General features: G+C 38.4%; 4 protein-coding genes and 1 non-coding gene across 6 annotated transcripts in view; 4 read left to right on the top strand and 1 right to left on the bottom strand.

Annotated features, from left to right (window-relative positions):
* LOC101309701 (acyltransferase-like protein At1g54570, chloroplastic-like) overlaps positions 1-5,012 on the top strand; it is a 9,222-nt gene extending 4,210 nt beyond the window's left edge. The window contains exons 2-9 of the mRNA XM_004291948.1: positions 43-149; positions 1,028-1,149; positions 1,329-1,437; positions 2,034-2,167; positions 2,912-3,263; positions 3,425-3,538; positions 4,126-4,211; positions 4,309-5,012. Coding sequence (XP_004291996.1) covers positions 43-149; positions 1,028-1,149; positions 1,329-1,437; positions 2,034-2,167; positions 2,912-3,263; positions 3,425-3,538; positions 4,126-4,211; positions 4,309-4,609 — 1,325 coding nt within the window. The 3' untranslated portion in view covers positions 4,610-5,012. The remainder of the gene's footprint in view (positions 1-42; positions 150-1,027; positions 1,150-1,328; positions 1,438-2,033; positions 2,168-2,911; positions 3,264-3,424; positions 3,539-4,125; positions 4,212-4,308) is intronic.
* Positions 5,013-5,824: 812 nt separating this feature from the next.
* On the top strand, positions 5,825-6,858 carry LOC101305414. Its single transcript, XM_004289570.1, has 2 exons — positions 5,825-5,976; positions 6,142-6,858. The coding sequence occupies exons 1-2, from the start codon at positions 5,891-5,893 to the stop codon at positions 6,620-6,622; spliced, it is 567 nt and encodes a 188-aa protein (XP_004289618.1). The 5' UTR covers positions 5,825-5,890; the 3' UTR covers positions 6,623-6,858.
* A 2,837-nt stretch (positions 6,859-9,695) lies between these two features.
* LOC101309419 (aspartic proteinase nepenthesin-2-like) lies at positions 9,696-11,042 on the top strand. The gene has a single exon (XM_004291947.1). The coding sequence runs from the start codon at positions 9,696-9,698 to the stop codon at positions 11,040-11,042; it is 1,347 nt and encodes a 448-aa protein (XP_004291995.1).
* A 534-nt stretch (positions 11,043-11,576) lies between these two features.
* LOC101305118 lies at positions 11,577-16,176 on the bottom strand. Of its 2 annotated transcripts, none has more exons than XR_183868.1 (2): positions 15,980-16,176; positions 11,577-12,347 (listed from the first exon to the last, which is right to left on the bottom strand). It is a non-coding gene; the product is annotated as an uncharacterized LOC101305118 (transcript). The 2 variants fall into 2 exon arrangements; XR_183869.1 differs by having other exon boundaries at positions 11,577-12,242; positions 15,980-16,132.
* A 219-nt stretch (positions 16,177-16,395) lies between these two features.
* Positions 16,396-18,837, top strand: LOC101309123 (pentatricopeptide repeat-containing protein At1g11290-like). The gene has a single exon (XM_004291946.1). It carries the CDS (start codon positions 16,396-16,398, stop codon positions 18,835-18,837), a length of 2,442 nt encoding a protein of 813 aa, XP_004291994.1.
* The last annotated feature ends 2,377 nt before the right edge of the window (positions 18,838-21,214 follow it).

The following is a 21,214-nucleotide window of genomic DNA, read 5'->3' as shown; positions in this document are numbered from 1 at the left end:
ATAAATGAGTTGTAATGTTTCTAAGATATTTCATGATATCAGGTGATCCAATGAAAATGGCGATGGTTAACATCAACAGTAGGCTTCCTCCCAGTTTAAAATTCATGCAACTGTCTCAGAATCTCACTGCTTTGCTACCATATCTCTCTGTAAGAACCCTCTGCATTTATGCTTGTTTAACATTGTATTTTTCGTTCTTCTTCTCTGTTTAACTAGTTTTGTGTTATTATTGCGCTTTATTTATATGTGCTTCACCTATCATTTACTGTTGATATTTTTAATTAGTTTTTTGAATTTACACCAATATCCTTTCCCTGCGATAGTCAGTAATTAGTCTTGTTCATACCCACATCAATTAAGAAGCATGTGCTCACTGGTAAGGCAGATGATAATTATAAAAGGTAAAAATAATTAAAATGTTGCTCGTCTTGGTTGAAATCTAAATCTCCTTATCATAAATACAGGCTATGGAAAATCTAGTTCTCTACCTTTCTCTTAACATCTACTTATTGTCAACATACGGGGAGGCACACACCTTTTTCTTGACAGATTTTGAGACTAGTGCATTTTTCTTTGAAACAACTTAATGCTGAGAAGCTTAACTCTTGTGAGTCACTGTTGACAGACACGCAAAAAATTGTTCAAAGTTAATATGTATAACCGTACACACTAAACTTGAGTTTTCCAACTGAATAGCAAAGGAATAGCAGATAAAAGTTAATATGTATAACCGTACACACTAAACTTGAGGATTGTACATTTTATGCAAAGGAATAGCAGATAAAATATGATCTTTTATAAAGATCCCGTCAGCCTGTAGATGATTTCTGAAAGTTATAGTCGATTAGTCACAGCTTGCACATCATCTTGAATGGGTTACAAGAGAATGGAAGATAATGATGAACGTAGTTGTGTATTCAAAGCTCATGCGTTATCATCATTTTCTTTTGTTCTGTATCATTTACTGCTGTTATTGACCTATACACAGTACAATAGTTTTTACTTAGTTATATAATTTTCTTCTCAGTCTTTGGCCGATATTATACCAAAAGAAACTCTTCTGTGGAAGCTGAAGTTGCTCAGATCAGCTTCTGGTTATGCAAATTCCCGTCTGCATGCTGTTAAAGCTGAAGTACTTGTGCTGGCTAGGTTCTTACTGACTTGCCCTGTTGATCCTCTTGTTTTTTTTTTTTTGTTTTTTTTTTTTGTTTTTGTTTTTTTAAGGAAAAGACATCTTTCCTTCTCTTTATATGTCCTTACCTTTGTTCATTCTCAGATTGGATAAGGCACCTTGTGGGTATAGTTATATTGATTATTTTTCCTTTCAGTGACAAGGATAACATGGTACCTAGTCAAGATGAAGCGGAACGGCTAAGGAGCTCATTACAGAACTGTACAGTTCGTCACTTCCCGGACAATGGGCATACCCTTTTACTGGTGAGTTCATAATTATGCATTTTACAAAGCTGGCGGCTGGCATGGTGCTACTGGATTTTCTGTTGATCTGTCCTGTTAATAAAATTTATTGACACTGATTTAGATACATTTAAACCGAATAGATTTACTTGATACTATTAAATCTTTCATGTTGGCTTCAGTTTGACTCTTAAATGATGGCTTATAGAATCAAAATTGACAAAAAGGTGTATGCCTGAAGGATTTGCTGAATTTGATTTTTATTAGAATTACTTCAGTTTCTCTTTCCTTTGTTTTTTCATTTCAATATTTTTGAATCTGCTATTGCTTGATCTCAACGGACCCTTTTGTTAGTTCTACAATTACAAGTTGGATAAAAGCTCGTCAAAGATGGAGATTTGACTTGAAAACTCTTCAGGGATATCAATTGGTTCATTTGCAAAGGGACAGCTTTGACACTAAATCTGTGACAACATTTTTTTTTTTTAAATTTTTTTGTTGTTATAATGCAAGTTCTATTTGTTACTTCTGTGCAATAGAAAAATTCAGCTTCTGGGTTGCCTATACCTTGTGGAAATAAACGCTTAATTTACTGTACTCCTGTTGCCATGTTACAGGAAGATGGGGTTAATTTGTTGACTGTTATAAAACGTACTTTCAAATTTCGCCGGACGAGGAAGCATGATAGTTTCTCAGATTTCCTTCCTCCTAGTATGACAGAATTTAACTATACATTTGATCAAGAAGTCGGGTAATTCAGTTGAGCCATTTCTCTCTTGATTTCCTTTTCTGTTTGATAACTTTGAGGGAAAACTCCTAAACATGCCACTTTTTATGGTTAATTAAGGATCCCATTGTTTTTCTACTTTCTCTTTTGTTGTTAATATTAGTTATGTTTTTAGTGCTTTTGTCTGGACTAAGTTTAGATGATAATAATCGTTTTGAGTTCAGATCCCAAAAACTATTTGCATTTGAAAATTTTCTTAAGTTCTTAAATGAGGTAGTTCATCCTGTTTATTGTCCTTTGCTTAGGAATGTACAATAAAGTTGTTGCACAGGTATACAAAAATTGTGCAATTATAAGTTATTTCTCTTGGATGAAAGAGATTTTCTATAGGAATATGTTGTGTATTTTTATAGCCTATTATCTGAGCCTTATGACTTAGAAAGGCTTTGGATATCTTATTATACTTGCTTGAAGAGTTTTTAGTAATGAGAAGCTAGAAGATAAAAATCACATTAACAAGTCTGTCTAGGATCCAACCCGCAGTGGCTTTTCTGTATTTTCTGTATACATAATTTATATTGATTTTGGGTAACCCTAAGCGACAGCAATCTCTTCGTACAGTTCCTGGTCTCCGAAAGAGAAAAAGAAAATTGCTGCTTATATCTAGAATCTTATAAGCAGTCTAGATGCATGTGTCATGTATGAGTTGCATCTTGTATCTATGGAACACATGGGACCAAAGCTGATACTAAAGCAACTGAATGGCAGATTGTTACGCTTTGCTGCTGGTTCTGTTCTTTTCTCAACATTGGAAGATGGAACAGTAGTGAGAGGTCTTGCAGGAGTTCCAAATGAAGGACCTGTGTTAATTGTTGGCTATCACAATTTAATGGGGCTGGAACTGGTTTCTTTAGTTGAAGAATTTTTAAGAGAGAAGAAAATAATGTTTCGTGGTTTAGCGCATCCAGAACTGTTGTTGGGGAAGAGCTCAAGTCATTTTGACATTCTCAAATTATTTGGTGCATTACCTGTTACGCCAAGAAATCTATTCAAAGCACTTTCATCAAAATCACATGTTCTCCTGTATCCTGGTGGTGCACGTGAAGCTCTCCATTACAAGGTCCGCTAACTGCCATGTTCCTTATAGTACTATATATTTTGAAATGGCAGTTTCCTTGCAATATTAGACTCTCAGACAGACTTTGCATAGTTTTTGTAGAATAATCAAAGATGTCATAGTTTTTGTTGCCCTTGATGATAGGGTGCTTCCATAATTGGCAGGGTGAAGAATACAAGTTATTCTGGCCTGATCAACCTGAATTTGTCAGAATGGCTGCACGTTTTGGGGCCACAATTGTACCATTTGCAGCTGTAGGAGAAGATGACTTACTGGAAGTAAGCTTGTGTAACTGTTATATTACAAACATTTCTTGGTAAAATTAAGGACATTTCAGTTCTATGGAATCTCAGACAGGTACCTAGGGCTCTTATATTTCTCATAATTTTATCCTAATCTCTACCAAAATAAGAAAAGTAATGTTACCAAACTAGGGGAGTCAGTGGAGAGTAGATAACTAGAGTACTAGACATATAGTATTCACTTTCAATATGTAGGAAAGAATAGGGATCATGTGCGATTCTTTAAAATACGAAGTATACCCAATGTAATTGTTTGTACCTTGCAGAGTTTAAATCCCTCAACCAAAATACAGGTCTGTATAAGTCATTCATACAAGCCCTGCCAATCCTTCTGTTTCACTTTTACTTTATCTCAGTAGTCTCTTCCCTGGCTATATACCTTCTTCTGTTCTTCACCAAGAATAATACAATAGACATTTATGTTTTGCCCTAAGTTTAAAATCTTGTGATGTGCTTTCTAATCTGTGATGAAATATCATTCTTTATTGACACCTCCTTCTGTCTTGAGCTACAATTTTGAGGTTAACACATTGCAACTTTGGTTCTTAATTTGAATGTGGCAGTTGGTTCTCGACTACAATGACATAAAGAATATCCCTGTGGTGGGTGACTATTTCATCAATGCTAATAATGATGCTGTAAATTTGAGGTAAAGATATCATGAAATACCATCAAAATTGTTGCTACATTTAAGTATAAATTCTCTTCTAATCTTTACATTTAACAAAAATGTCGTCTGGTTATAGGGAGGATACAAGTGGAGAAGTTGCCAATCAAAACCTCTTTATTCCGGGAGTTCTGCCTAAGTTGCCAGGCCGTTATTACTATTTGTTTGGGAAACCAATAGAAACAAAAGGAAGGGAAGAGATCCTGAAAGACAAAGACAGTGCAAACAAATTGTATTTGGAGATACAATCTGAAATTGAAAAAAGTTTAGCATACTTAATCAAGAAGCGGGAGGAGGATCCTTACAGGAATATTATTGACAGAACAGTATATCGGGCACTGCATTCCCCTCTAAATGAAGTTCCAACATTTGAGCCTTGAAATGGTTTTGAGTAAACTCTTCTCGGTTTTCACAGTACAATAGTACCAAGTATTTCCTGGGGACAAGGATGATGCTGTGGCCAAACAAGATCATTATGTCTCTTGATTCTGAATCTTGAGTTGCAAACTAGCGATGGAGTCTCAGCTGATGCATTGTCGCATTGACACTGAACCTGCAAATATCAGACCAGTGCATGCCCTTTACAAGGGAAATGACCTTGGTGATATGTATATTTCACAGGTGATAGTGAACTTTAGGGTAACGTCTATACACGATAGAATTTAGATGTTTCAACCCTAGGCTATTTTATACTGTTCATAGCTTAATATGTACTACTGAGCATCACACAGATGTACCATGTACGACACTCGTATCTAATAGTTATGCTACCTCTTGGAAATCATTATATGATTCATGAACAAATCTTACGAGTTTTTCGATTACAGCAAATCATACAAGTGTATGCATACATCTTCATACATGTTCTGGACTTCTGGCCACAACAACTGTTGAAATTTATGGCAGTAGAAGTGTTTGATTTCTTCTTGGGTTTAAACGCAAATACCAGAAATGACAACTTTGTGAGAAATGTTTGATGGCCTGGGTTTGTATACAGATTCTGCAGGAACCGCCTTCTGGTGTGAGAGTTTGTATGTACGTAGCCAGACTTGTACGTCTACGATGAAAGCAGTCAGCATCTATATCTAAAGGATGTAAAGTAGCTTATCTTTGTTATCTTCTGCCGACAGAAGAATGAAAGAGTAGGAAAACTCGGGGAATATATAAGAGCGCTTAATGGAGGTCCCTATCCAAGTATGAGCAGAACATGATTCTTCAGATATTTATGAAGGCAGAATCTAGGACTGGCCAGGCAAAAGGATAGAATTGATCCGTGATATCTTCAGGGATAAACCGGAGCTATAGTTCTGGTCTTGAAGCTTCAATTCGTTTCTTTATGCAATATCTATTCGATACGTAATTTTTCGTGTAGCTAAAGTTATTCTGATATCTTTCCTTTATTGGCTAATGGAAGCGCTGCATTCTGAACAGACTACTAGCTCAATTCATAAGACAATGCAGGTCAGAATCCATAGATATTTTTGGCAGAATATGATTCTTTCAGCATTCCTAAAGCAATGGAAGAAGCATATGTGACAGAAAAAGTAACATAACTAGTTGTTGTATATAAATGCAAGGACAGGCTTCAACATATTGCAAGTGAGAAACAAGGCCTAACTTGAGTTCCAAGCAGAGAGAAGTTCCAAACTTGAAGCACAACCATGGCTTACAATGACTACGGCAATCACAGATCAGGTTACTCCACCGGCAGGGTAGGAGCTTACACCGACCAATGGGGAAATCCAAGGTATGCTTCTACTGATGAGGAGTGCGTTACAGTCATTGTTGATGCTGACGGTACTAAAAGAACAGTCACTGGTTGTACCCCCTTGCATAAACCAGAAACCTATGTCACCAAAACCGAAACTATCATTGAAGAACGTGTTCACTCACCTTTATTACCTTCATACAGGCAAAGCGGTGTTGTTGAGCCAGTGAGAGGCTACGGCTATGCTGCTGATAACTCATGGCAGCGCAGGTCTTCCAGCCCCGTCAGAGGTGGCTATGGTTATGCTGACCAAGCCTCCAGGATTGCACCATCCAGTGGTGCAAATTGGCCTCAACAGCCCCATCAAGCTGGACACTACAGTGGCACTCCAGCAAGCTATAGTGACTATAATGACTACAGCAACAAGCCAAGTTACAAGCATAGTGGAAAGAGGGACAACTATGATGATCACTACCGCAAAAATGAAACTAGCAGCTATGGACCAGCTGTCAACATGATATCAAACCTGGCATCAAGCCGGGCTAAGCCAAGCCGCACGGCACATTCATCTGGTACACTCCCCGTTCGTGGGGATGGCAGGCTCACCATTCCAACAGATGACATGGAGAGGGCCTTGCACTACTTGAGGGAAAGTGCAAAGACTTCACCATGGCCACGAACATAATGAAATCGACTTTCAAGAATGTCATGTATCTTAACTTTCATGCTGCTGGTTTGATATAATCTAGTTACTCTTGTCTGTGTGTTTGCCTGCTTCTGTTTAGCTAGTACATGGTAAGACATTCTGGTGTACTCTTTGTAACTTGTGTTGATGGCATGTATGCCTTGTGATGAAACTATAATAAAGCATTGTAGAAATTATGCATGCAATAAATATAAAGTTATAAACTGCTTCAGTTCTGATTTTATCCCAAACACTGCTTTCAATTACTTGGATTATGGTGATTGTTAAGACTTTTGTAAAACCATGCGTTTTGCCCAAAAACTGGAATAGTCCTCCCAACAAGGACTGAACGCCTTACCTAGAAGTACAAGTACTTTTCTATATCAAGTCATGATCATAGAGTATTCCTTTAATATTTTTTGCTTTTGAGCTTCAAAACTTTCCGACCATGCCAGAATCCATTGGATGTAAAATCAGATTTTGTGCATAATATATTTATTGCAGATCCAACAAAAGAACACACATTATAAAGCTTATAAATCCTACCTCTACTGGCAACTCTTCCTCCCAAAGCAAAATATAGAAACAAAAATGGCCTTGATAACCATCTGCAGCAATATTTTGGTTGTCCTCCTGTACATGGTCATTGCAACGCTGCCCATTGGAACCTGTGGTTTTAGTCTCCAACTCACCCCAAGCAATTCTGTCTCCCCAAGAAATTTCACTCCGCAAGAGAGGCATCAGATGGTTAAAATGTCGAGAAATCGAGCAAAGTCGTTAATGATGAACAATGCAGCCAATGAGGCAATGATATAATACAAGCCCCTATTCTACCTGCTCTAGGCCCTTACTACCTAACGAGAATGATCATCGGCTCCCAGCTATATTCACCATACTTACTTCTAGACACAGGCAGTGATGATACATGGGTTCAGGGTGATGGCTGCAGCAGCTGCTTCCCAGTCAAGATAGGAAATTTCAAATATAAAAATTCCTCATCATACAGCAAGTTACCATGTACCCACCCACCATGTTCCGAGAGTATGTTCTAGTGATGGGCATTGTCTCTACAAGATTACATACTACGGTGGTGGCAGCAGTGAGGGTTGGGTTTCAAATGACACCTTCACTTTCTTGAGCAGCAAGCGAAAATTTATAAAGTTCCCAGCGGCGTTTGGTTGTGGCTATGATAATAAGAAAATCAGCTTTGGTAAAAGTACAGGGAACATAGCTGGGATCTTTGGTTTAGGGGCAGGGCCGCGGTCCATCCTAATGCAACTAGCTGATCAGACACAAGGTCGCTTCTCATGCTGCTTACCACCATTGCCTGCACGAAGAGGAACTCACAGAGTCTTAAAGTTTGGTGCAGAAGCAACAATAGGAGGACTTGTACAGACCACGAAGTTAATCCCTCAGGGCTTTCCTAGATACTATGTCAATATGTTAGGTATTAGTATTCAAGGAAAGCGCCTTAATATAGACCCAAAAGTGTCCAAGTTGAAAACAAATCCCAGGAGTGGTGGGTTTGCCATAGACTCTGGTGCTCAATACACTCTTCTGGTTCGATCTGCATATCAAATTTTGAAGCAAGAAATGCTGAAGTATATTCTCCAGAGTTACCCCTGTGTTTGACCTCTGCTATGCATCTAGAGATCTGAGATATAAGACACTGCCAGCATTGACATACCACTTTGAAGGAGCTGACCTGCTGCTGTATCCTAAATCTGTATGGGAGACTACGTACTATCTGTATTGCTGTATTTCCTACTAGTGAGACAGGAATAAACATCCTTGGAGCATTTCAGCACGCAAATCATCGATTCTTGTTTGATGTTAAACAATCTAGGGTGTCGTTTGCACCAGAGATATGTCAATAAGTTTGTAACAGTTCAAGTTGCTAAAGAAAAAAGTACATAGAAGTTTATGTAATGTTTCAAATTTAACAGTTCAAATATCAAAATCAAATTTACTAAATAACTAAGCTCTTCAAAGGGAATGAGAGATCTATAATCATGGTGAAGTCTAAAGGCCGCTTCTCTTATTGCCTACCAGCATGGACAGCTCCAAAGGGAACTTCAGCATTCTTAACTTTCAGTAACGAGGCAACAATAAAAGGAAAGTCTCAGACCAACATTCCTGCTTACAATATCAAGCTGTTGGGTGTTAGTATTGGAACACAGTGTCTTAGCATCGATCCTGCACTGTTCAAGCTACGACACGGCCCTAGTGGTGGGTTTTTCACAGATTCAGGTACTGTGTTTATCAAAAGTGCATATAGGATTCTGAGGCAGGAAATGGTGCAGTATATCATGCAGCATTATAGATGGAGTCCTGTTGAAGAAAGGGAAGGTCCTCTTGACCTTTGCTATAGAGCATCAGAAGGGGGACATGGTACTTTACCAGCAATGATCTTGTGCTGGATTCTAAGGCAGTGTTTGAACCTATTAATACCTCTCCCTGCATGGCTATACTGCCTACTACTGATCAAGGAGTAAACGTGCTCGGGGCATTTCAGCAGGCCAATAATCGGTTTTTGTTTGATATTAAGCAATCCACAATGTCATTAATTTGGACCAGAGATATGCATCTAGGTTCAAAAAGAGTTCTATGTAATCAATTTATGTTCATTTTGATTTCTTATGCCCTATTTAGGACGCACAAATATTAAAGCCGATTCAAAAATTATATATAAGAGGTCTGAAAAAGTCACTCAAAAGTCTATAAAAACAAAACCTTAATTCTCAAATGAAAAAGAAGTGAAAAGAAATGTTTGTTAAGATTAGATTGAAAGAAACATACATGACTAGTCGATTACACCTTTATTTATTGGTTCTTAAAGAATAATTTTCGCAAGTGCAGTAGCAAAATCCTACCAGAATCCACATCCAGATATAACCATTATTAAAATGTTGAATGCATGGCAACAGCATGATCTTCTAGTAAAGTAAATTCATTGCATATATAATACATCAACATGTTTACAAGTTTATATATACATATTTACATACTACTATCTCTATACATGAGTTACTCCCAGAGCAGAAGAGAGAAACAAACTGTCTGCAGCAATATGATGACCCTTCTCTTGTTCATGTTCACTTTCATGTTGCCCATTGCAACATGTGGATTTAGCATCCAGCTCATACCAATCGATTCTGTTATCCTCCCAACTAATCACACTCCTGAAGAAAGGCATAACCTACTTGCTAATATATCAAGAAATCGAGCCCTCAACCTCATGTCCATGAGTGCAGCAAGAGCAATGAACCCAAAAGAGGAGTTCGTGAAGGGTGTGCCTAATACCATACAACCCCCCATTTATCGAGTTCTAAGTAATTACTATGTGACTCGAATGGTCATTGGCTCACGACTATATACACCCTACTTAATGGTGGACACAGGCAGTGCTGACACATGGGTTCAATGTGATGGATGCCGCAATTGCTTTCCAATACAGGGAGGAAATTTCAAATATAATGAGTCTACAACATACAAATATCTACCTTGTAAGAACCCACTTTGTGTGCCAAAACTATGTGATAGTGCAGGGGTGTGTCTCTACAGGAATCTGTACAGTGGCGGAAGCAAATCTGAAGGTTGGGTTTCTAGTGATACCTTCCTTTTCTCAAGCACTAACCATACCTCTATGAAGTTGCCAGTAGCATTTGGTTGTGGCTATGATAACCAGAATATGAGTTTTGGTCACAATGATGGACCTAGTAATCCTATAGCTGGCATATTTGGATTAGGTATTGGGACGAGGTCAATCCTAAAACAACTAGGTAAGGAGACCAACCAGCGCTTCTCTTACTGCCTACCATCATCCAGAACATCTAGACAAACTCATACAATGATAAGCTTTGGTGAGGATGCACAAATAAAGGGAAGTGTACAGACAATACAGATTTTGCCTGCAGAAAATACGCCTGCTTACAATGTCAAACTTTTGGGTATTAGCATTGCAGGAAAGCGTCTTAATATAGATCCAGCATTGTTCCAGCTGAAGCGTAGCACTATTGGTGGATTTTTCATAGACACAGGTAGTCCTTACACTAGGCTTGTTCAAGGTGCATACACAATTTTGAGGGATGAAATGACTCAGTATATTATGAAGAATTATGGGAAGCGTCCAACAAGGAAAGGTTTTTTTGATCTTTGTTATGGGTCACTAGGAGGGAATGTGACTTTACCATCAATGACATACCACTTCAAAGGGGCAAATCTTGTACTGAATTCAGGGGCTGTGTTTGAGCGATTTGGTTTTGATCTCTGCATGGCTATATTGCCTGCTAGCAATGCAGGACAAAACCTCCTGGGGGCCTTTCAGCAGGCAAATCATCGTTTTTTGTTTGATGTAGGAAAGAAATCCATGCTTGTTAAAAAGTATACAGTGTCATTTGCACCAGAGATATGCCTTTAAGTTTCAAAAACTTATGTAATCTAAGGTTGACTGGTTTATAATATCATTGATATGAAGTGTTAAGTCTATATGTCCAAAAAAAAGCGTACTTCTATTAGTGCACATGCACAACTTGCATACCACATATATACATACATTCCCATATCAAAGCAAACATACTCTTCAGGTAATATAGTCAGGGTAATTTAAAGGAATGTTTAGATTGATTCTATGAAGAAGGAAACTTTGAAATCAAACATGGTAGTTAAACTATGGTAAAGGCATATGGGTATATTACTATATTTCCTTCTTATCTGTAAACTGAAATATAAATCTAATGCAGGACCTAAATGGCAGAAGCCATTAAAGGTCTATAAGAGACGAGGCAAAGAAGGTTCCAAGGCTCAGGCTTTGATCTGGCATTCAGTAGATGATGATGTGTCTACATGGGATCTTGCTTGATGCATGCGGGCATCAGCAAGATTTGCCTAGCTTTGGAAAGATTATGATTTCTTTCTTATTTGGGATTTGTTTTGTTATTGAGAATCTTTTAAGTTCTAGGTTATTAGGTTTACTTGATCCTAATTGTTTTAGGTTATTATGATTTCTTTCTTATTTGGGATTTGTTTTGTTATTGAGAATCTTTTAAGTTCTAGGTTATTAGGTTTACTTGATCCTAATTGTTTTAGGTTTTCTTTACCTCTCTATATATAGAGGTCTTTTGTAGTCTTTTGTTCTCGGAGTGGGATTAATAAAAGTTTGAGAGCTTTGCTTTCTATTTGGGTTTGTGTGATGCAGCCTACCCTCTGGTGTGATGCCTGAGGTTCTACTGGTGTGATATCAGTAGTTTTCATTCTATCTTTCATATTTCTGTAACCTAATTCCTCTTGTGTTGAAGATATCCAATAAACCCGAGTATTTAAGTTCTTAAGTTACTGGTGCTGCATTAAAATCTGGTTCCATAATAGAATTGAATCAATGTAGGTAGGCTCTTTAGTAGGAGTCAAATTGTGTGAAAATTATTTTAGGATGACCATAGAAAACTAATAGCAGATTTCTATCCTGCCAGAATCAGAAACATATAACACACGCCATATCTACAAGTTTGGAAATGTTACCTCTATTCATGACTTGTTCTGAAACCAACAGAATGGAAATGGCTCGAATGAATGTGTAGGAGTTATAACCAAATTGATGCAGTCTCTTCCCAATAGTTTAACCCTGGACGAGAGGTAATTAAAACCCTTGAGAAATTCAGTTGATCTCCTGCCATGATTTCGGGCTTTCTGCTTTTCTGTTTCTTAGCCTGTACTCCTCTAAGACTCCCTTCCACAAGAGGAAACAGGTAGACATTGTTAGTAGGTAGTTACTTGTTTGAGACAGTAGAAATAAGTCAGATACCTAAATCCACGTATATAAGCACTTGTTTTGTGATTTAATCTGTGTCATAACTAAAGAAACTTCAAAGAAAAAATAAAGAAAAAGTATAGAGCAGCACAATCTACATATGAGGGATAAACCTCAGTGAGTTATAAATTGCAATCTATCAGAATCTCCTTTTCATTAATGTAAATTTACTGCATATCTAATACATCAAACATGTATATTTATAAATACTGCCTCTACAAATGAATTACTCACATCAAAAGAAAGAGAATGACTATCTCCAGCAATATGAAAATCATGTGGAGTATAATATTGGCCCTGCTCTTGTTTATGCTCACTTTAACCTTGCCCACTAGTGGTTTTAGCATCCCGCTCATCCCAATCGATTCAGTTATCCTCCCAAAGAATCACACTCCAGAAGAAAGGCATCACCTACTGGCTGAAATATCAAGAAATCAGGTTCCTAACCTAATGTCTTTGAGTTCTGGCAGGAAAAACAATCCAGCAGAGGAGTTCATGAATGATCTACCAAGTATTATACAGATACCAAATGAACAACTTCTAATCAGTTACTATGTAACGCGAATAGCCATTGGGTCACAGCTATATACACCATACTTAGCAGTGACTACAGCCTTTGCTGATACATGGGTTCAATGTGATGGGTGCATCAATTGTTTCCCTGTAGTGGGAGGAAACTTCAAATATAAACAATCTACATCATTCCAATACTTGCAATGTAGGGACCCCCTTTGTGTTCCAAGGTTATGTGATCATGGAGGGTTGTGTAAATACAATATTGCATATGGCGCTGGCAAAAAATCTGAAGGTTGGGAATCAAATGATACCTTCACTTCCCCAAGCACCAACCAAACCTCTATCAAGTGGAGGGTAGCCTTTGGTTGTGCGTATGACAACCAGAATTGGAGTCTTGGTGATAACAATCTGATAGCTGGAATATTTGGGTTAGGTTGGGGGCAGCAGTCAATCCTAAAACAACTAGTTAAGGAGACCAACCTGCGCTTCTCTTACTGCTTACCATCATCAACAACACCAAGTAAAACTCATCCACTGCTAAGTTTTGGCAAGGATGCAAAAATAAGTGGAAGTGTACAAACAACAGATATATTGCTTGTACAAAATAGGTCTATATACAATGTGAATCTTTTAGGCATTAGCATAGCAGGAAAGCGCCTTAATATAGATCCGGCACTATTCAAGGTGAAGAAGGGCACTACTGGTGGTGGGTTTATCATTAACACAGGTACTCCTTACACTCATCTTGTTCGAGGTGCATATACACTATTAAGAGAAGAAGTGGTGCAGTATATGATGAATCAATGTGGAAAACGCCCAACAAGAAAAGGTGTCTTTGATGTTTGTTATGAACCATTACGAAATGTGACTTTGCCATCAATGACATACCACTTCAAAGGAGCAAACCTTGTGCTGGATTCAAAAGCTGTTTTTGAGGACTTCAATTCAACTATCTGCATGGCTATACTGCCCGTTAGCGATGCAGGAATAAACGAACTAGGTGCATTTCAGCAGACAAATCATCGGTTCTTGTTTGAACTAGGCAAAAAATCCTGGTTTTTAAATAAACCTACTTTATCATTTGCACCAGAGATATGCCAATAGGTTTGAAAAATATATGTAATCCAAGGTTTAAAATGTAATGATATTGTCATTGAGAATATCATTTTCATCAAGTATACAGCAGAATAATCCTACCAGAACCCAGAAATCTGATACAAAAATTAATGTAGTTATTTAATGCAAGCTAAGAAAATCTCACTTTAGTAAAGAAAATTTATTGCATATCAAATACAAAGACATCTAAGTTTATAAATACTGCTACTGCACAAAACAAAGAGATTAACTGCAGAAGGTTATGTAAATCATGTGCGGGATTATGTTGACCCTGCTCTACTCCATGCTCTCTTCAACGTTGCCCATCAAAACCAATGGTTTCAACATCCCGCTCATCCCAATTGATTCATTTATCCTCCCAAAGAATCATACACCTGAAGCAAGGCATAAACTACTGGCTGAAATTTCAAGAAATCGAGTTCTTAACCTCATGGCCTTGAGTTCAGCCAGATCAATGAACACATCACATAAGTTCATGAAGGATATGCCTACTACTATACAACCAACCCCCTATCTCTCCAGCTCTAAGTAATTAGTATGTAACGCGAATAGGCATTGGTGCACAACTCTATACACCCTACTTAATGGTGGATACGAGCGCTGCTGATACATGGTTTCAGGGTGAAGGATGCCGCAATTGCTTCCCAGTACTGGCAGGAAATGTCAAATATAATGAGTCTACATCACATCGTTCCTTACCTTGTACGAACCCCCTTTGTGTTCCCAAATTATGTAATAGTGGAGGGATCTGTCAATACAAGATCGACTATGGAGGTGGAAGCATAACTGAGGGGTGGGTATCAACTGACATCTTCACTTACCCAAGCACTGACCATACCTCTATGAACTTCCGAGTAGCATTTGGATGTGGCATTGATAAACAGAAGATCAGTTTTGGTAAAAATGATGGACCTAAGAATCCCATAGCTGGCGTATTTGGGTTAGGCAGCGGCCAATCCTAATACAACTAGGTAAGGAGACCAATCGGCACTTCTCTTACTGCTTGCCATAACCAACACCAAGGTTAAGTCGTACAACATTAAGCTTCGGTAAGGATGCAAAAATAAGTGGACACCTACAGAAAACAGAGATTTTGCCAGCAAGAAATGTGTAGGGATACTTTGTCCATCTTTCAGGGATCAGCATTTACAAAAGCGCTTCTATATAGATCCAGCACTATCCAGAACTGGAATAGGTGGCAGAATTATGATAGACACAGGTAGTCCATACTCTTTTTTTTTCTTTTTTCTTTTTTTGAGAGAAAGGTAGTCCATACTCTATGCTTGTTCAAGGAACATATAATACATTGAGATCAGCAATGGTGGGATGTATGTTGGATAATTTTGGAAAGCATCCAACAAGGCCAATAGGTATGTTTGATCTTGCTATGGACCATTAGGAGGGGCAACCTTGAGTTTGCCATCAATGACATTCCACTTTGAAGGATGGGCAAACCTTGTGGTGGATTCGAAGGCTGTCCTCGAAAGTATTGGTTCTAATTACTGCATGGCTATATTCAATACTAGTGATCAAGGAACAAGCATCCTAGGGGCTTTTCAGCAGACAAATTATCGGTTCTTGTTTGATGTGCCCAGAAAATCCTTGTTTTCTAGAAACCTACTGTGTCATTTGAACCAGAGATATGCCAATAAGTATCAAAAGCTAATGTAATCCAAAGATTTTCAGTCTATATACATCTCCCTGAAATCCATTACTTCTCTTATTGCACAGGCACAACTTCCACCCACAAAACATACAGTCTTATACAGAAATCAAAATGAAAATCTGAATCATACTATTGAAAAGTTTAGGGATCATAAAGAATGAAACGAAAATTGACTTCATAAATGCAATATTGGGTATAGTAACATCACTGCAGATCCAATACACCAATATACCTCTAAGTTTAGAATTATTACCTCCATGGATGAACTTGCTCTCAAACCAAAAGAAAGAACCACAACTTCCACAGGAAATAACCAATTGCAGATTATGTGCTCCAATTGCATTGACTTCATGGCAAAATTTGCTTCTTGAAGGTCCTTATTGTGTGAGAGGCCTTTTTTCTTCTTCTTTGGAGCAGAAAGACAGAATAAAGGTTTAGGGTTCAAGAATTGCTGTGATTTACTATTTATACCCTTGTATTTTGTCCTTTTTTCACTTTGTACTATTATGGGCAAAAAATATAGATACCAAATCCTAGCTTATATTGCTCTTCTTTTACCTCAAAATCCATATAAAAGCTCTCAACTTCAAACTATGCAAAGCAAACTAGACTTACTATGGCTTCAACTCACAACCCTCTAGTCTTTCCTGGTTTCCCATCATCTCCTTCATGCGTTCTCGCTTCAAGCTCATCTTCTCATCTTCCTACTCGGCTTATGCTTATGCTTCTGCTTCTTCTTCTTCAATCAAAGTTACCAACTTTAACCAATCACAAGCTAAAGTTCACAACTTTTTGTCACTCTTACAAAGATTTTCGAAAACTCTCATCTGGGTCAACTCCATTCATGCCCAGATCATCACCAATGGGTTATTCAGAGACCAAAGTTTGGTCAGAAATCTCGTTGGGGTGTACTGTGATCTGGGTAGTTTGGTTTATGCACGCCAGGTGTTCGATGAATGTCCTCACCCAAAAACCATTCTTTACAATTCTATGATTTATGGGTATTTGAGAAAAGAGAGGTACAATGAGGCCCATGAGCTGTTTAGATTGATGGGTTTTCGTAATGTGGAGGTGGATAGTTATACATGTAACTATGCGCTCAAGGCATGTATGAGGCTTTCGGATTATGAAACGGGTGTGGAGGTTATTAAGAGAGCTGTGGATAGAGGAGTTGAGAGCAATGGGTTCTTTGGGAGTTCAATGATCAACTTCTTGATGAAATTTGGTAATGTAGATGAGGCGCGGAGGTGTTTTGATAGGATGGGGGAAAGAGATGTTGTTTGTTGGAATTCGATGATTGGTGGCTATGTGCAGGCTGCTCAGTTCAGCAAGGCATTTGATTTGTTTCATGAAATGTGGAGTTGCGGCATTAGGCCAAGTGCAGTAAGTATGCTGAGTATGATTCGAGTGTGCATTGATACTGCGGATTTCAAGCTTGCAAAATGTGTTCATGGTAGCATAGTTGGACTGGGAATGAGCAATGAGGTTTTGGTGCTTACCTCGTTGGTTGATATGTATAGTAATATTGGTGACATGCGTAGTGCATGTTGGGTTTTTGAGACCATGCCGAAAAGAAATTTGGTTTCATGGAATGTCATGGTCTCGGGATGTGTTCAAAATGGTATGGTGCATGAATCGTTTGCCTTCTTTGATAGATTAGTTGCAAGTGGTGTTAGGTTTGATTCAGGGACTATGGTGAGCCTAATTCAGGGTTGTTCTCAAATAGCTGCTTTGAATGGTGGAAAAATCCTACACGGTTGTTCATTAAGGAGGGGTTTTGAGTTAAACCCTATTTTATCCACTGCCATTGTTGATCTGTACTCTAAATGTGGTGCAGTAAAGAAAGCAACTTTTGTCTTTGACAGAATGAAACAGAGGAACGTTATTACCTGGACTGCTATGCTTGTGGGACTAACACAAAATGGGCATGCAGAAGAAGCCTTGAAGCTATTCTCTCAGATGCAAAAAGAGGGAGTTGCTGCCACTTCAGTGACACTGGTTAGTTTAGTTCATTCTTGTGCCCATTTGGGCTCTTTGAAGAAAGGAAAGGGTGTTCATGCTCACTTTATTCGGCAGGGCTATTCATTTGACGTAGTTAACATGACAGCCTTGATTGATATGTATGCCAAGTGTGGCACAATAGAGTATGCTGAGCGGATATTTAACAAGGGATCCATTTATAGAGATGTTATCCTATGGAACTCTATGATAACAAGCTATGGTATTCATGGCCATGGACAGCAAGCTCTTGATATGTATAAAAAAATGATGGAGGAGGGATTTGAGCCAAACGAAACCTCCGTTCTTTCTCTTCTAACTGCTTGTAGTCACTCGGGACTTCTTGAAGAAGGGATCGAGTTTTTCCACAGCATGGAGAGAAACCGTACTATTAGGCTGATTGAAAAACACTATGCTAGTTTTGTGGATCTCCTAAGCAGAGCAGGCAGATTTAAAGAAGCCGAGGCTTTGATTGAACAAATGCCTTTTAAACCAGGAAGTTCTGTTTTTGAAGCATTGCTGAGTGGATGTCAAGCTCACAAGAACATTGGACTGGGTATCAAGACGGCAGATAAATTACTTTGTATTGAATCCATGAATCCTAGTATTTATGTTGTGCTATCAAATATTTATGCTCAAGCAAGGAGATGGGATGATGTGAGCTACATTCGAAACCTGATGAGGACAAGAGGGCTAAGGAAAACACCCGGGTATAGCTTGATTGAAGTGGAAAATCAGGTCCACACATTCTTCGCTGGAGACAATTCGCATCCGCATTGGGCAGAGATTTATCAGCATTTAGAGAACATAAGAGCAGCAGTGGAGGCTTCTGGTTATATTCCTGATACAAGCAGTGTTCTTCGCAATGTCGACGAGCCAATGAAGATTAGGCTGCTATGGGGGCACAGCGAGAGACTAGCCATTGCATTTGGGCTCTTAAGTACACCAGCTGGGAGCTTGATTAGGATCACAAAGAATCTAAGAGTGTGTGTTGATTGTCACAATGTGACTAAACTTGTATCAAAGATGATGAAGAGGGAGCTTATTGTGAGAGATGCCAATCGTTTTCATCGCTTTGTGAATGGGAAGTGCTCTTGTAACGATTACTGGTGATGTAGTCTTGTACTTCTCCATTCAATAAATTATCCTTGTTCCCTCGAGGTTTGCCAAGAAAAGAACCTGATGTTGCAGTATCAATAATATTCTGATGTTGGTTTGCAATGAAACAAGTCACAAGTACTCGTCCTAAACACAGAACCACTGCACCAGTACGTAATCAACCTCCTGCTTTGAATCTTCATCAAGTCAATGATATCAACAACAAAACACATCAAGTTAAAGAGGTAAAGGTGAAGAGGAATGAGAAGTAACAAGAACAAGCCCAAATTGCTATGGAGCAATTGTGGCAAGGCTTGATTTATAGCTTCTCACATTACCAAAATCTCAAATATAAATGGTCTTGAGGAGATGGTCTTGAGGGGAGTAGTCTTGAGGTGATGGAAATGAGGATGAGGTGATTTGATATGGTGTTGAGGAGAGGTGGCTTGGTGATAAGAGGTGAAGTGAGGATGAGATATGGTGGAGTATACTTCAGAAGTTGACAAATTTAAAAATTGATAAGTAAAATTGATAAATTTATCAATTCAGGAAAGAGAATTTGTCAATGAATAGCTAAGTTTTTTCTAATAGCTACTCTGCTGGAACACAACTCTCAAAATGGATTGATAAATATAAATTTCATCCAAATTTATCAACTATTTTATCAACCATTGCTGGAGATGCTCTTGAGAACATATGTATACGTATTTGACCTAGTCTAACTAGATAATAGAGTAAGACCATCTCCAATTGGGAGGGGCTAAAATAGCCCTCACGTTAAATTTTAGCCCATAAAAATCACCATATGCATGAATAGTGAGGGCTAAAATTTTGATCATCTCCAACCATTAAGATTATAAGCTTATATACCATGTTGTTTTGCTCATTGTGGTTCCCACAAACAAATAGCCCAAGGGTTAAACAAAAGGCCAAATATAGCCCAGCCCTTGGCCCTTGTAGCCCCCCAAACCCTGTTTTTGGTTTAGCATAGCCCTGGGTTGGAGATGAAATTTGTGATTTTTGGGGGCTATATCCACTTCTTAGCCTAGGGTTGGAGATGGCCTAAAATATTAGAAAGGGCTAAAATTTGGCTCTCCACACTAGAGATGGTTTAGTAGTCTATGAATAAAAAATAATATTTTTTAGAGTTAAATTATAGCCCTAACCCCAATGTAGCTCTCTCCTGCTGGAGATGGCCTAAGATAAATAGGGTTGCTGCCATCAACTTGGTGTGCGAGAGAAACAGAGGGAAATTAGATTAGCCTATACAATAGCTTCTTTGTTTTTTATCAACAGAGAAGATTGAGGGTTTTGGGGTTGAGAGTATTGTATAGGACTTGCCTAAATTAAAACGTATGGATCTTAGTGTCTCCAAATATTTGAAGAAGACCCCAGATTTCATAGGTATGCCGAATCTTGAGGACTTGAATCTTGAATATTGTGATTTTGTGAGGGTTTAGTTGAGGTCCATCCATCCATTGCAGTGCACAAAAAACTTAAGCGGTTGACACTCCACGGATGCAAAAACGTTAAGAGCTTCCCAAGTAAGATTGAAATGGATTCCCTTAAGATTCTCAACCTTTACTACTACTCAAAACTAAAGATTCCAGAATTTAGAGAATGGATGGAAAAGTTGTTTTACATGTGCATGCCCGACACTGCTATTGAGGAACTACCTTCATCAATTGAACATCTGGTTGGTCTTGAGTATTTGTATATATATACATAATAACAAAAATCTCCAGAGTATACCGGGTACAACAATTTTTAAACTGAAGTCTCTTATAGAGCTCAATATGTCAGGATGCCCAAAACTGAAGAAACTTGTAGGAAATACGGGGGAGACAGAGTGTTTGAAACCGTCTATGAGAAGTAAGCTTGGCTCCTTATTCAGAAGAAAGAAGAAAGAGTCTAGAGCCTTCGTTGCCATCTCCAAGGGCTTTACCGTCTTTGATGTCGTTACTTCTAACTGATTGTCATCTTAGACAAGGAGTAATCCCCGATGATATTGGCTACTGTTTTCCATCTCTATGGGACTTGCGTCTTGGTGGAAATGATTTTATTACTCTTCCCGCAAGCATTAAATGCCTTTCTAAGCTTGGGCTCATTGATTTGACGGGGTGCAAAAGGCTTCAACAATTACCGGATCTCCCATCGAATAGTCGTTTAGGAGTTTATGCAGATGATTGTGATTCCTTAAAAAAGTTGTCAGATGCATCACAGCAGGGCACATCCTCCAATTTGGACTTCTTTCGTTTAACAACTGTGAACTGCTTTGGATTGATTGACAATGAAGGCTTCACTAATGGAATATTTTCGATGCTAAGGAGATTGGCTGCTCAGGTATGTTACATCGATCACTCATATTTGTATGTCTTCTCTCTCTCTCTCT

Source organism: Fragaria vesca, linkage group LG2, assembly GCF_000184155.1.
Source record: "Fragaria vesca subsp. vesca linkage group LG2, FraVesHawaii_1.0, whole genome shotgun sequence".
NCBI classification, from domain to species: Eukaryota; Viridiplantae; Streptophyta; class Magnoliopsida; order Rosales; family Rosaceae; genus Fragaria; species Fragaria vesca.
The sequence above is the reverse complement of the archived record's forward strand: the minus strand, read 5'-3'. Positions and strand labels throughout refer to the sequence as shown.

Bases quoted from the DNA above. Each gene is read 5' to 3' on its own strand.
- LOC101305414 (XM_004289570.1), top strand. From the start codon at position 5,891: ATGGCTTACAATGACTACGGCAATCACAGATCAGGTTACTCCACCGGC. The intron at 5,977-6,141 runs GTATGCTTCTAC...ACCTTCATACAG, and splicing joins GACCAATGGGGAAATCCAAG to GCAAAGCGGTGTTGTTGAGC.
- LOC101309419 (XM_004291947.1), top strand. From the start codon at position 9,696: ATGACCCTTCTCTTGTTCATGTTCACTTTCATGTTGCCCATTGCAACA.
- LOC101309123 (XM_004291946.1), top strand. From the start codon at position 16,396: ATGCGTTCTCGCTTCAAGCTCATCTTCTCATCTTCCTACTCGGCTTAT.